Raw genomic sequence first — 15667 nt, 5'->3', positions numbered from 1 at the left:
CAGAGAGGGCCTCCTCAGGGTGCCGTCAGCCAAACAATGTAGGCTGGTGACCCCCAGGGGGAGAGCCTTCTCTGTGGGGTCCCCGGCCCTATGGAATGAACTGCCCCCGGACATACGAAGGATCCCCGATCTCCGCACCTTCTGTCGTGCTTTGAAGACCCTATTATTCCAGCAAGCTGGTCTGACGGGATAAAGGTTTTTAAATTGGGTTTTGATAGGGGTTTTAAAATGATTTTAGTTGGGTGTTTTAAATTCGGCCAATGATTGAATTATTTTAATTAAGTTTTTAAATTTTTGTTGTATATTGTTTTTACCATGGCTGTTCACTGCCCTGAGTCCTTCGGGAGAAGGGCGTTATATAAATATAATAAACTAAACTAAACTAATTATTTGTAGTGGCCCAGTTGGGTAAAGAATGGTTGCTGAGAAATCATTAGAGAACGTAGAGCGTAACTATCAAATTCTCTGAATTGTACAGTATCTACTTTTTGTTTTTATATTATTTAGCACTTCTGAGGAAAACTTTGGAAGCCAATTGTTATTTGTGAAAATATGCAAAGACTTGTATTGTTCAGGAAAGCCTGGTTATTTTCATAATATCGGAAATAACATAATTTCAGTCCCCCCTCAGGGTGTCAGATTCTAGACTTGGACATCAATCTCATTAAAGATGATGTTGATGGATTTATGACTCACATTTTAGTATAATGCAGAAGGTTTTTTTAAACATTAGCTCTGAAAAGCAGATAAAATTATTGAAATGATAAACAAATTAAGTAGGAATGAAATATTCCTGTACTCCCCTTAGATGTCTCTCATGGAAAAGCATTTGGCTCGTGTAGAAGGAAGAGTCCTTGCAAATATGTTGGATTTCCTCTCTAAAGAACTGATTCGACTACAGGATGAACGGAGAATCCATGCTTTTGCTATGTTAGCAGAAAGGCAGCGCCGAATGCGGGAAGCAGAGGAAAGTGGACGTCGACAGGTGGAAGAGAGACGCAGACGTGAAGAAGATGAGATCTTTAGACAGGCAAGTGTGGGAAATACTATTAAATATGCTCACGGGGGTTTAAACTAGGTCATGGCACAATTGCATTTGTTCAGATTATCTCAACAATATCTGCCTTAATCCTGTATCCAGTATGTACAGAGGTAACATTTCTGTGAAGAAGACAAGGAGGAAGTCAAACTGCTGAAAGTGGACATAGTTTACAAGTGAAGTAGCATTGTATTTATCATCTTCATCTCACATCATCCAGTTTTCCACTAAATGTTTCTTTAGCCTCTTCATTGGCGGATTAAATCTGGATCATGCTCTGCATTTAATCACAATAGTGGTGGGGTAATTCAGAAAGAATGATTAAAGTACGATTACTTATTTACAGAAGACCAATAGAAAACATTACAACAGTAAGATCAATAAGGAGGATTTATTTCATTTAGAGATATAGTTGTTGTCAGTGGGTTAGTGTTGAATGTACGTCACCTGGGAAGACCTCTCGGCTAGGCTGGAAAGGCAAAAAAAATCCCCAAAGTGACAATTTACACTTGTATTATTATCAAGAAAACTGTATTAACATATTCTTGATATCTTCCAGAACTTAATTCAAGGCAGAATTTACTATCTCACATTGAACATGTTGGATGTGCAGTGATGTTGTACACTTTTAAACAATTAGATCTAGAAGCATTCATTAAAAGAATATTGAAAGGAACAGGAGTCTGATCTAGTAGATTATGTTATCCAAGTGTAGTGTAAAAAGTGAGTGAAGCAGGACAATTCCAAAGAAAAATAGTAGTGAAAAATGATCTAAATAATAAATTATTCCTGAAATAAATAAGCTAATAGCAGTGGGGGAAAATTCTGATTTGAGTTTTTTTCAGGTTGTTAAAGTACACCAAAAAACAGTTGATTCATATCTAGAAGATGTTATCTTGAACAGCATGGAGAGTACAGCTGAAGAACAATCTAGGGAAGAGATTCAGAGAATGGCTGTAGAAATCAACAGTATTGCTTATGAAATGGAAACACGGTATGCACTCCTGAGGAAATAGCAGCATTCATAAAGTGAACATAACAAAAGTACTTATAGTACTATAACGACTGATCTCTTTCTGGTCTAGAGCTAACTAATTGCATATAATAAGATAGTTTTTATAATATACAAAATGAACGTTTTGCAAACTTTTTCTGTCTCTGTGTGTACAGTATGGTTATTGAATTTCCTCTGAATTTCAGACTCTTTGGGGAGTCTCTCTTTGTGTTCAACAATCTTTCTTTTCTTTTTCAAAAGTTCTTTTCTGAACTTTCAAATAGTCTGTTGTATTAACACACACCTTATGTTATTTGAACATAACAGGATATCCCATGTACATTTTTAAAGTGAACTTCCTTCTCTCTTCATGGAAAAAAAATGCAATTCAGTTTCTTCCATTTTCCTGCAGCAGTATTTTTTTTGTTATTTTGATAATTGTACGTGGAGATGAGATGTTACAGATCCTGAAATAGGATTGAAATAAATGTGGACCAAAAAACATTTTTTTCCAGACCCTTTTACCTACATTACTTGAACAGTTGGTGAGGTTGTCTCATTGATTGGTACATGAATAACTAATACTCTTGGTATGAAAGAGAAAATAAGTTTTTAAAAATGCCAAATATGTAACCATTTTCATTTATTTGATCCCCCCCCCCCCCCGTAGCCAGAGTAATCTACAGTCTGAAGAGATTGTGGCAGAGCTAGTTTATAGCTTTCTGATCCCTGAAGTGAGAAAAATGACCATTAAGGAGAAAGGTGAGGAAAAGAGCAGCTTTTTACCTCTTGCTGTTAATTTGTATTCTGGATGCTTTGTTCTAATATCCAGCTATGCAATGCTTTATCTACTGAACAACTAATTCAAGTAAGTACATTATCAGTAAACCTGCAGCAAATACTGGGTAAATTCTGTCCTTGATAAAAACATGTTGTCCAAAATAAACTTAGCAAAGACAACAGAATCTATTGGGTTCAGTCTGCCAATAATTGTGTAATGGGGTTTATAACTTAAAATTGTAGAGGGTTTTTTTTAATCTCTGCAATTGCACAACCAGACTCTGTGCCAGTACAAAGCACAAATCATTGGGATCAAGGCAGGAATCCTTATTCCATCCCAGACAAATGGTTGTCCAATCTTTTCTTGAAAACCTCCGACAGTGGAACACCCACAATTTCAGGAGGCAAGCTGTTCCATTGATAAATTATTTTCACCATCAGGAAATTTCTCCTTACTTTCAGGTTGGATCTCTCTTTGATGAATTTTCACTCATTGCTTCTTGTCCTGCCCCCAAATGTTAATGAGAATGGATCAACCCCCTTCTTTATAATAGCCCCTCAAGTGTTGGAAGACTGCCATTAGGTCTATTTAGGCTAAACATGCCTAGTTCCTTTAACCATTCATCATACTATTTAGCCTCCAGGCCCCTTATTTTTGTTGTTCCTCTTTGTACTCTAGGACTTCAGTATGTTTTATATTGTGGTGCCCAGAATTGAATGCAATATTCCAAATGTGGTCTTACCAGTGCAGTATAGAGTGGTACTATAACTTCTCATGATCTTAATGGTATCTCTCACTGATGCAGCCTAGCATTGGCTTTTTTGGCAGCTACAACACACTGCTGACTCCTACTTAAGTGGTGGTCCACTGGGACATCTAAATCCCTCTCACAGGCACTACTGTTGAGCCAAGTACCATCTGTTTTGTAGTTGTGCATTTAGTTTTTCCTGCCTAAATGTAAGAACCTTGGAAATCATTAGGTTATGAAGTTAACTTTGATTTTCTTTGGTCCTTGGTGCTGATCTTCATCTTGAGGAAATAATTGTAATTCCATACAATTATTGGCAAATGGCTTTTAGTGATATTTGCTTATTGTATTTTGCATGCTTATCTCACCATTATATTCTGTATTTCAGATGCTTTGGCTTGTGGCTCAATATAGAGAAATAATTTCTACTTTGTTAAGGATCTGTTGGACTTGTTTGATGAGAAAGAGCTAGTAATGTCACATCTCTTGTAGTAGTATGGCTGGCATATCCTAAAAGGTTGGGTCTCTATACTATCAGAACCCCATATTGCATTGACATAAGTTTAGTTATAGTCCTGTGCTTTGGAAGACTACAGTGTGTTTATCTAGTGACTGCTTCCAAAGCAGTTCCAAAGTAACTGCTTTGGAATACGGTTGTCTTCATATGTGCATTTCTATGGAGAGGGCAGAAAAAAGGGGAACTGAATTTTCCAAACCCATTGTTGGTCTTTCTCTCTCTCTTTTTTCATTCTTTTACTCAAAACAGTGAGGCAGGCTCAGAGAAAGCATATTCATGCCGCTCATCAGATTATCCATGGAAACACAGAGACAGCAGTAGAACAGCTCTTTTCCCCAGGGTTTCAACAGGCAACCAATGTAGATATTCCTCAGATCGGATTGCTTTCTGTTACACCTACTGGTCAAGATGTTGCTAAGCAGCAGGAAATCAAGCCACCAGACAGTCAACGCCAGGAAGATAAAATGTATGAAGTCAGCCCTTACATTGAATCTGCCAGGCCTCCTGAACAATGAAGCAAAACTATGGTATGTTTAGACCAAGGTTCGTTCTTGTGTTGCCTCCTTGAGGATACTACAGTGTGTTTATCTAGCAAGTGAGTGCCTGTCAGTCAGCAACACTGTCAATAAACTACTGCTGCTTTAACTCTGAAATAGATGCAGTTTGATTATATGTGTGTGATTCTGCAAGAAAATGCTTTGGGAAGAAGCAAATCTGTCCCCCACACTTGGGGCACAGGGATGGGGGAAGATTCAGGCTAATAGAAGTGTCTTGAATCATCCTCCCATGGGTTGAAAGAACATGAGCAGTTCTTCAGTTATGATCCTGTGCTCCAACCACTAGAATCATCCTTTCATGGAAATCAATCCCATTATGTGCCATTCTCCTAGGTGGACAAACTATGTTTGTAAAATAAATAGGCTAACATAAATATTCTTAAGAAGGCAAAACCTATATGATATTTAAATCAACTCATGTGTTATCTTAAAATTTCAGCAGTTATGGGGTTTCTGCCACTTTCAAGTCAATTTCAAAAGCTTTCTGCAAGCAAACGGCAGAGACTTTTTAGGCTACGTAATCTGCAATTGGCAAAAAGAAAGAAAAGGGATAGCCAAGCTTCCTTTAGCAAACAAATCCCCCTAAGCCAGGGATCGGCAACCTTAAACACTCAAAGAGCCACTTGAACCAGTTTCCTACAGAAAAAAACCACACTAGGAGCCACAAAACCTGGGTGGGCATGGCCAACTCAATGTCAGTCCCACCCAGTCACATGACCATCTAGCCACGCCTACCCAGCCACAAAACTATTCTCGCTCCCCCGTGTCTCTCTCCCCTTGTATCTCTCCCTCACCCCCCCTCTACATATCATTCTGTATGTATCTATGTCTGTCTGTCTCTCTCTCTCTCTCTTTCCCCCCCTTCCCTTCGGGCAACCATTCTCTCTCCCCCTCCTCTTGTAACTCCCTGGCCAGCTGTGGCTGAGCCGGGAGTGTTCCCACACGAAGGGAGACTCCAGCCTGAAGTGGCAGGAAGTGAAGGCTACTTTATGTGCAAATGTGGCGCAAAGGCAGGTACAGGGCAGCTTTGTTCCTGCACTCTCCAGCGACCCTCTCCCCCCTCCTCCTCTCAGGATGCCCGGGACAGCTCTGGCTGAGCCGGGAGCTGCACATGGGCGAGGAGACCCTCCTCAAGCAAGTGCCAAAGCTCAGGAAAGGCGTGTGTGGGGCGGGCAGTGGCTCACTTAAGGAGGGTCTCTCCACACGTGCGCACACTCCCGGCTCAGCCACAGCTGGCCAGGGGGTTACAAGAGGAGGAGGGAGGAGGACAGTGCAGGAGTGAAGCTGCCCTGTACCTGCTTTCACGTAAGGCAGCCTTCACTTCCTGCCGCTTCGGGCTGGAGTCCAAAAAAGAAATAAGAGGGGCGGGGCGAGGCGAACCAGTGATGGGACAGGGAGCCATGGCAGAGAGCCCAAAGAGCCACTTCTGGCTCTGGAGCTGCGGGTTGCCGACCCCTGCCCTAGGCCATCTTTAGGGAATAGCACTGGGCAGATAAAAGGATGCTCTGTCCTATGTGTAGTGGAGCCAGGGCTTTAATAGTAATACAGTGCGGACAGTTGTAATGTTGCATTCTTAGTTTGACCAATAGAGATCATGGAACAGCTAAACATTTCAGACGTTCCAAAGGAAAAAGCAAAGCTGTTTGAGGAGAGAAAATTTTGATCTGTTAAGCTTTTCAATGTTTTCATTGAGAATGCTTCTCTAAGTTCAAATGCAAATTTCATTTCAGTAGCCTGCAATTTTAGGAAATAAATATTTCTGTAAAGTTGTTAACAGCCAGCATTCATGGCAATCTTCAAAAATTAATAAATATTGAATTGCTTATTAAAACAAACAGGAATAAACGCAAGATGTTGAAGGCTAATTTTGAAAGCATGTGAATTTGGTACTACAGGGTAGTTCTCAAGTTACAACCACAATTGAGCCTGGAATTTTGGTCATAAATTGAGGCACACACGAGCACTTTGCTCAATGAACACAATCCCACCACTCTTGTTGCAGTTGTTAAACAATTCCATTAAGTGGAGCATGGGGGTGCCTCAGGGTGGAGGAAGTTGAGGGAGGCCTGGCATAGGCCATATACAAGCTGGGGTGTGTGCTGCAAAGCCACAGCCACCACAGCCCAGCCCTGCATTGCACTACTCATTGGTGGCAGCAGTGAGCCTGGACCTAAAGTCCAGGAGACTCCCAGGGCACCAGTCCAAGAGTTAAAAGCATGAGTCCACCGGTGCTCTTCCATCAGACTGCCAAAAGATCAGTAGGGTCAGGGTCAATCTAACTGCAGTGGAGATGTCATTCCAGAGGACAGATACTGTCACAAAAAAGCTTCTCCTGGATCCCATCGCATGACATTCCTTTATAGATAGGATCCATAATATGCCTCTTCTGCTGAGCCTGATGAGATGGGGAGCTGTAACTGGGGAGAGGTAGCCCTCAAATAACCCAGCTCCACACCATATAGGGTTTTATAGCTTATTACCAGGATTTTGAATTAAACCCAGAAGCAAACTGGCAACCAATGCAGAGGTGTAAAGTGCATTGATCCAGGGACACCCATAACTATCACATTTTACCCCAGGAGGATTTGCAGCTTTCTAGCTACTTTTCAAGGCACTCTATGTAGAGCACAAATTCAGAAATCCATATGGGAAATCGGCATGAGTAAGTGAGCATAGAGCCTTCTGATCCAGGATCAATGTTACTAACAAAGATCTTCCTACTCATGACTGACAACTGTCCATCGAGCAAGAATAACAAGTCAAGAGAAACATTCAGATTATACATAGATCATCCAGCACCAAACATGGTAAATTCCCAGAACCTCAAAATCCAGTCACTCAATCTTGCCAAGGTTGTGCTGAGGACTGTTGTTCCCCACCCAAACCCCCACAACCTCCAAATCCGGAGATAGGACATTGCTTAATTTGCCAGGAATGAAGAATTTTTAAAAGCCACATACTTAGAGACTCTTTGATGAGAGTTTGGAAGAAGCACCGACTCAAATGGGATTACAAAATACCGTTATGGCTGGATCTTGGTCATATCATGTGGAATACAAATATAATGTCACTCGGGGGGGGTTATATAAAGAAGTTCTTTTTGCAGGTGTGGGCAGATGGCAACTGAAGACTTTAGAAACGCTGTTGAAAGAAGGGATTAATTTAACTTGGTTACAGTATAATCAACTTCAAATGAGATGGAAAGAGGACCAAAAAATTGGTATAATGATGCATGAGGAAGAATTGGTTAGACATATAAAAGAGAAAGGTCCAATGCATATTAAAAGGCTTTATAATGTTTTGTTAGAAAGGGATTCATAAACTGAATTGGTTAAAGATTGCATGATTAAGTGGGCACAAAATTTTGCAGAACCAGTGATGTTGGAAACATGGGAAAAAATATGGGTTCAGAATGTTAAATTTACACAGTCGCAGAATTTGAGGGAAAATTTTTATAAAATGTTTTATAGATGGCATTTAGATCCTAAGAAATTGTCGTGCATGTACCCTAATGTTCAACCAAAATGTTGGAGATGTGATTGCCTAGATGCCACATATTATCATGTGTGGTGGACTTGTAAGAAAGTGAAGGCTTTTTGGATAAAAAATTGGTGGGTTATGCAGAATGTTTTGAAGAAAAAAATTCAGTTTTCTCCACAATTGTTTTTATTGGGTATAGTTAAGGGTTTTACATTGGGTGAAACAAAGTTGATATTGTATATGATAACAGCAGCGAGATTACTGATAGGTCAATATTGGAAAAATGAAGCTATGCCTACTATTGATGAATGAACTTTGAAGATGGCCAGCTTTGCAGAGATGGCGAAGATTTCAGCATATCTAAAAGATCGCTCACAAGAGACTTATGAATGGGAGTGGAAAAAGTGGATAGATTATGTGCAGAATAAATATCAAACTAGGAAATATCAGATAGCTTTTAACTGAAAGTATTATATAAAGACAGAAATATTTGAATTTTGTGAAGATGTGAAAAATATACAGGGGGTGGAGGGGTTCAAGTTTTATAAAAAGGGGATTTTGATTTGGATTATATTCTGTGGAAGTCCGGGGGGGAGGGGTGGGTTAGGGGGGGTTAGGGAGGGTTAGGGAGAGTTGGGGGGGAGAAACTGGGGAGAAAATGTAATTGTAAAACTTTTTCAATAAAAAAAAAAAAAGAATTCAGCATATGGATGGTACCTTACTCCATGGTGTCAGATGATCTCTTTTGTATATGTTTTATTTGTAGTCTTCCTTTAACACCATACATATTTTGTGGACAGTGCATTGCCTGGGTCAATATTCTTTTTACAAAATGCTAACAGTAATAATATCATTAAAAATATATAATCTTAATCTTCCAATTTCAGCAATACCATTCTATGATTCCTTATCACTTTTTTAAAATAAATTCATTTAAACATCAATAACATTTCTTTTTTACAATATGTTTGTTGTCCCCTGCTGAATCTTTAATAATTTAATATTTTTAAAATTACTCAATTCCATCATAATTCCAATATCCCAAATATCTAGAAACACTAATAAGGCCAATTATTAACCAAATTTAATCAGTCCCAGGATTATATCTCAAAGTCCACAAAATTTCTAGTCCCTAATAAGTTTCCAATATAGTTTCCAATATAGTTTTTACACAGTTAATAACAATAATACAATTAGGTTGCCTAATCCTACACTTCCAACTTCTAACCTTAATTTATTTATGATTATAATAAATTCTATTATCTATCAATAAGTATGCTACTATTTTCCACTTTGTGGTTTCTACTTTTTGTCTTTTATCTCTTAACCTTTTTGAAGTTCCATCATTTATTGACTTTTTGGTCACTCTTTTATTTCTCTCTCTTGAAATCTTATATCTCTTTCTAACATTTTTATACCCACTAAATATTCCCTTTGGTTTACCCCTTGTCTCCTTCGGCTGCATCCTTTGAGCACCCACCCATAGTCGTTTCTTTTTTTGGAGGAGATTTTTCTTTTCTTTTTTTTCTGTTCTGTTGTAAACTCTTAAGGGATTTGATTCATACTTATTATTCCTTTCTCTTCAGTGTCTTTATCTTCTTGTATCTTATTTTGCTTTGTCTCCTCCCCCACTTCTTCTGATTTCTCATCTATTTTCTGAATATTATGTTCATCTTTTTCTTTTTCCCATGTTTGTTGAAAGTCTTCTATACTCACTCCTTTATTTTTGGACAGTCTCCTTATCTCCTTATTGTTCTTTATTGTTTCATGTATACTTTTAAGCATAGATAACATTTCTTCATACGGCTCTATTATCCCGTTGAGTCATTTTATAATTATTTTATATATTAAAAATGCTCAATATACCTCTGATGTTCCAATGTCCCAATATCTAAAAACTCCAACCAAAGCCAATTATTAATAAAATTTAATCAGTCCTATGGTTGTACCTCCAAATCCCTTAAATTTACAGTCCTTGGAGCTCTTTGGTAATTTACAGTGTTTATAGTTTTCCAGTTGTTCACCTTCCCAAGTGTCCAAATTTTGAAGTCTTATTTAGCGTTTCTTCTTTTTTCTTTTCTTCTATCACCTTTCTTCTTTTGCCTCGTATAATTTTCTGTCAAATAACCTTAATAATCTAAGTCCAAATTGGTCCACCAAATTTCCTCAGATCTTTCAAATCCACCATCCATTAAACAGCTTCAGTAGAATTTTAGTTCTTTGCAATTTGTCTTAAGGATCTTCAAAAAGCTCACCAAGTATTTCCAAACATCCAAAACACCTTCTGGAATGGAGTCAAGGTCAAGCCGCTTTCCAGGTGTTGTTTCGTCTTACTCCTTCCTTCATCTGTATTAAACAATTCTCACTTTCACTAGTTTCCCATGCTGTAGTGCTCTTCTTCCAGTAGATGGCTCCCCTGCTCCAAATTCCCACCTTAAACGGTGTTCTCCAAACAGTTACCGTATTTTTCGGAGTATAAGACGCACTGGAGTATAAGACCTTAGTATAAAGACCTGGAGTATAAAACCTGGAGTATAAAAACCTTAGTTTTTGGGGAGGAAAATAAGAAAAAAGCTGATTGATGGGTGGATCGGCCTACCGGAATACCCCCAATCAGCTGTTTCCGGAGGTGAAGTTTAGCAACAGGTTCGTTGGTTGTAAACTCTGTGCCTTGCTTTTTATTCTGCCTCTGAAACTTCAGAAACTCTGTTTCAGGAAAAACTTTTTTTTCTGCCTCTGAAAGCCTCCGAAACAGAGCTTCAGAAAAAAAAAGGGCTTTTTTTCTAAAGCTCTGTTTGGAGGCTTTTTTTTCTGAAGCTTCTTTCAGAGGCTTTTATTCTGAAGGACTATCTGTACTCTGTTCAATCTCCTTTCTTTGGTATTTGGTATGTAGATTAACCTCTTCCGATCTGTTGGTTATCGTGTCATTCTCCAGATTTGTTAGCATAGTTTGGTTAAAACCTTTATTGATTTTTCTTTTGTTGCTTGCCATATTATTTTAGATAAAACCCTTTCAGAGGCTTTTTTTCTGAAGCTTCATTTCTGAGGCTTTTTCCCTAAAGCTTCTTTCAGCCTCTGAAATCTCCATTTCTGAGGCTGGGCGAGGCTACATTCGGAGCATAAGACACACCCAAATTTTCACCCTCTTTTTTGGGGGGAAAAGGTGTGTCTTATACTCCAAAAAATATGGTAATTGTCAGATAAATCCAGGGGGTTTAAAAATAAAAATAAGGAGAGCAGTTTCTCCCAATAATCACTTTTCCAATTATTTTTAGCTCTTTTCCAGGCTTTCTATATTTTAAAGCTTCCATTGGGCATTTCTTTCGCCTCTTTAGTCTTTAATCTTTCTCCATGTATCAAATTGCTGCTTTCTTAACTCTTGGAGATTATTTTTGAAATTCTTTTCTCTAGAATAAAAGTTGGAAGTTATCTCACCCAGTTTCACTGCTCTGTCCACGAACCACTCCAGCACAAATCTTATTGTCTCAGTTGTCACAACTTGTGACTTGCCAAAAATGGCCGTTGTCCCTGCTGCCTTTCAAGAGAGCTTTCTTTGGACCTAATGAGGAAATTGCAAATTCCTCATGGTCGATAAAGTGCCTCTACTTTCTTCACCACCCCTCCAAGGTGGCTTTGACCCCATATGGTACCCCAGTCAGCAGATACCAGTTGTTTTTCACGGAGCTCGGTAGAGCTCCACTATTTACAGCCGTTCTCGCTGCGATGCCAACTGGTCTCCCTCGTGTCATATTATCTCATCCATCAGCTTTTTGTAGATGTTAAAACAGAATAAGAGAGGATACTAAACTTCATGGGATCCCACAAAGTAGAGGCCCAGGAAAGGAGCTTTTTGCCAACAACACTGACTGCAACTGATCCCAGAGGAAGGAAGACAACCAGCACAACCAGTGCCACCCACCTCTAACCTTGCAACCTATCCAGGATACTATGATTAATGTCACTGAAGGCCACTAGGAAGTCAAGAAGAGCAAGGATAGAAACACTATTCCCCATCAGATAATCAAAAAGCATAACTAATGCTGTTTCAATCTCATGTCCTAGTCTGAAACCTGAATGAAGGGTTAACCTGCTATATCCAGGATTTTCTGACACTATTGCATGTCTATCTTCTCAACAACCTTCCCTAAAAAAAAAAAAGAGGGGGTAAATTTTAAACTGATCCTTCAAATCAGTTATTCTGAAGAATGCATGTGTCACGGCGGCAGATTTTTCTCTGGGGAAGAAAAGCAAAAAAAGTATTGTAACCCACCATTCAAATAGCAGGTATATATTTTCATTTATGAATATCCTAACTTGTTGCACATATTCTTGTTTTTGGATTTTACTGACTTAGTAGTAGTGAGGGATCTACTAGAACCAGTATTGCTTTAGGAATTGCTTTAGAATATGATCATTGGTTCAGTTGAAAGTACTCCCTTGTAGAGCAGGGCAGGGAGAGGTTCCTAATATGAGCTATGTTTAAACTGAATAAGATGTCTGCTAATTAAGTTGGAGTGATTGGGTCCCAGGGCTTTCTTTCGTACTTTCCTCTTCTCAGTCCAGCCTACCAACTGAGGGGATAAACAAGGATAAACAGCAAACACTAATGATGTCAACTGCCTTGATGGAAAATGGCAAGGAGGCTGGAGCCCCCCAATGTTGAATGCAGAGGTACAAAAGCTCTTTTTCCAACACTAGTGACCATACCATGTTGACATCATGACTAGAAGAGCTGGATCCTAAAAGAAATTCCCCCTTCACCAGGTAATTTGAGGGGGATTGCTGAACCAGTTTGTTCTGACCTAGGCTTCCTGACAAAGCATAAATCACAATTTTCGTCCCAAAATACCTCTTTTATTGAGACGGCTGTGAATTATGTTCATTCACAGCCCATAATGAGTCCCAAGCAATTTGTGAATAGTCTGACAGAAGTCTGCCAGACTATTCGGGATAAGGTTTTCGGGTTCCAGTTCCGGCGTGTCCCAAGATGGCGGCGGTCGGCTGAGCTCCGCTGAGATGGAGAGGTCGCTGGTGTCAGGGGTCTTCGGGAGCCGCTTTAACTATCTCCGGCTCCAGTCCCAATGAGGGGAATGCCCGCCCTGCCTGCTGAGGGCTTTTTCGCCCTCCGGAATATCAGGGCAGGGCAGGGCGGGACGCACTGTTTGAAGCCGCCGCGGGAGATGGGGCAGCAGCCTGTTAAAAAACAGCCGGGAGGAATGGAAGCCGGAGCGTTCGGCGGCGGTCGGCGTTGCTATGCGGCGGCGGCTTGGAGGTGCCCTTCATCCCCTCACCCCTCACGGATCTCTGGGACGCTCTCCTGATGTTTTTCGGGGGTCCTGGGGGTGCCATGGGGAGCCCAGGGTGCCGGTTGCGAGCTGGCCGCGGCGGTGGTGGCGGCGGCGGCGGCGGAAGGCAATGGCAGCCACAGATCATCCGGCTGAGGAAAGAACTTGCAGCAGGTGGATGGGGGAATACAGACAGCCTTGCCTTGCCCTCAGGATTACCATCTGCTCTTTTTTGAGCCTTGACCCGTTATCCGGGGTTTGTTTGTCATCAGAGCTGAGACTGGGGATTTGGGGAGTCTTGGGACAGGAGAGGCGGGAGGCTGACCAGGGCTCTATCGGTCGCCTCGGGTGGCTTCTCCTCCCCCTTTTCTTTCCCCAGGTATGTGTGGGTGTTGGCCTTTGATGGCCTCCCACCCTTGGACTTGGACTGGATTTTTTTGTCTGCTATCCCTACTTTCGCCCCAGGGAAGAACTTGTGTCTGTGGGATTATCATCATTGTCTTTAATAACTTTACAAATTGCTGGCTTCTTGTGCGACCCCAAACTGGAGGAGAACTGGGCAAAATGGTGTGCAGGTGCTGAGGGGGCTGTTTGTCATCCGCCAGATGAAAGGATGGACTATTGTGACTTTATTGTCGGTGTCATCTGCCCCAGTCACTGTGAGAGGGTGACTGGGATAATTATCCTCCAGACGTGGGGGGATGTCACTGGCCCCTTTCACTGTCGTGAGAGGGCAGTGAACCAGCTCCTGATATGAAGATCTACTTTGACCCAGTATTATTGGACGATCTGGTGAAGCCCTGACCAGTTGAATCTCCATCTCTGTTTTGTGCGATGTTTACAGCTGCTGACCTGCTTGCGCTGCGAGACTCCCCCCTCTCGCAGGTTTGGCCCTCCTCACTATCGAGGGCCTACCTTGATGACGGATTTTGGAATCCCGAGAGGTGGCATGCGGCGAGGAGGGGGTTGTGGGGTTTTTTGGGAAAATTTTTAGATAAGGTTTTAAAGGTTTCTGGGAGGGGGATGGGTTCGGTGGGTTTGGGGGAGAACCTGTCGGGGAGGAGGCCAGAGCCGGCTGAAGAGCATGGCACTAGACATGCGGGAACCGGGGTCAAGGAGGGGGTTAGAGCTTGTGTTATGGATGGTCATTACATCAGTACTGTGGGTGGGAGGGGCAGATATGGCCGGAGCAGGGGGCCACATCAGGTTGTGGGAGCGCGCGCCTGCTGGCTCCAAGCGGTGGCGCGCTCCGGCCTCCAATGCTCCCCTCGTTCCCCAGGTTGCACAGACCCTCAGGCCCTGGGCCTTCGGCTGATGCTGTGCAACGCCCGGTCCGTGGTAAATAAAGCCCCCCTCATTTGTGATCTTGTTCAGGAGGGGGGAGCGGACCTGGCAGGTATTACGGAGACCTGGTTGGGCCAGGAGGGGGGGGTCCCCCTCGTTGAGATGTGCCCACCCGGTTTCCGCGCATTCCATCAGCCGAGGACACAGGGGAGGGGCGGGGGGTGGCGGTTGTCATTAGAGAAGGTCTTGGTCCGAGGGAGGCCACTGTTCCTCAGACGGCTGGTTGTGAGTCCCTCCTTGTGAAGTGGGGTCATGGGGTGCAGATGGGTGTGCTGGTTACGTACCTGGCTCCCTGCCACGTGACGGCAGCCCTGCCCGAGCTGCTCAACGTTATAGCCGCGGTGGCGGTTGACACCCCCAGGCTTATGGTCATGGGGGATTTTAACCTGCCATCCGTCGGTGAGGCGTCTGAGGTGGCTCGGGAGTTCATGGCTTCTATGACGGCTATGGACCTGACCCAGTTAGTTCATGGCCCTACTCACACGGGGGGAAACACGCTAGACCTGGTTTTTGTCTCTGGTCAGTGGTTGAGTGATCTTGAGATAGGGGATATAGTGATCGAGCCCTTGTCATGGTCAGATCACTCCCTCCTTCGCTTTGACCTTCGAACCGCCGCACCCCGCCGCAGGGAGGCGGAACCATTGAGGTGGTACCACCCCAGGCACCTGATGGATCCTGATAGGTTCCAGACAGAGCTTGGGCCATTTCCTGAGGCTCTGGCACACGGCTCGACTGAGGAGCTGGTGGCCGCCTGGGATAGGGCGGCTGCTGGAGCTTTGGATCGGGTCGTGCCTTTGCGGCCTCTGACCCGGCGTCGATCTCGCCTGGCTCCTTGGTTCACCGAGGAGCTGAGGGAGATGAAGCGCCGGAAAAGACGCCTGGAGAGTGGTTGGAGGGCCAGCCATTCTGAATCTGACCGAAC

The 15667-nt window shown here is 42.4% G+C and overlaps 1 protein-coding gene across 1 annotated transcript in view; it reads left to right on the top strand.

Annotated features, from left to right (window-relative positions):
- Nucleotides 1-4732, top strand: part of CFAP91 (cilia and flagella associated protein 91) — a 39014-nt gene extending 34282 nt beyond the window's left edge. Inside the window, exons 14-17 of the mRNA XM_034411146.2 lie at nucleotides 809-1030; nucleotides 1885-2033; nucleotides 2704-2795; nucleotides 4329-4732. Coding sequence (XP_034267037.1) covers nucleotides 809-1030; nucleotides 1885-2033; nucleotides 2704-2795; nucleotides 4329-4594 — 729 coding nt within the window. The 3' untranslated portion in view covers nucleotides 4595-4732. The remainder of the gene's footprint in view (nucleotides 1-808; nucleotides 1031-1884; nucleotides 2034-2703; nucleotides 2796-4328) is intronic.
- The last annotated feature ends 10935 nt before the right edge of the window (nucleotides 4733-15667 follow it).

This window comes from Pantherophis guttatus, chromosome 2 (assembly GCF_059756535.1).
Source record: "Pantherophis guttatus breed Tessera chromosome 2, ASM5975653v1, whole genome shotgun sequence".
NCBI classification, from domain to species: domain Eukaryota; kingdom Metazoa; phylum Chordata; class Lepidosauria; order Squamata; family Colubridae; genus Pantherophis; species Pantherophis guttatus.
Note: the sequence above shows the minus strand (reverse complement) of the source record. Positions and strands in the feature narration are given on the sequence as shown.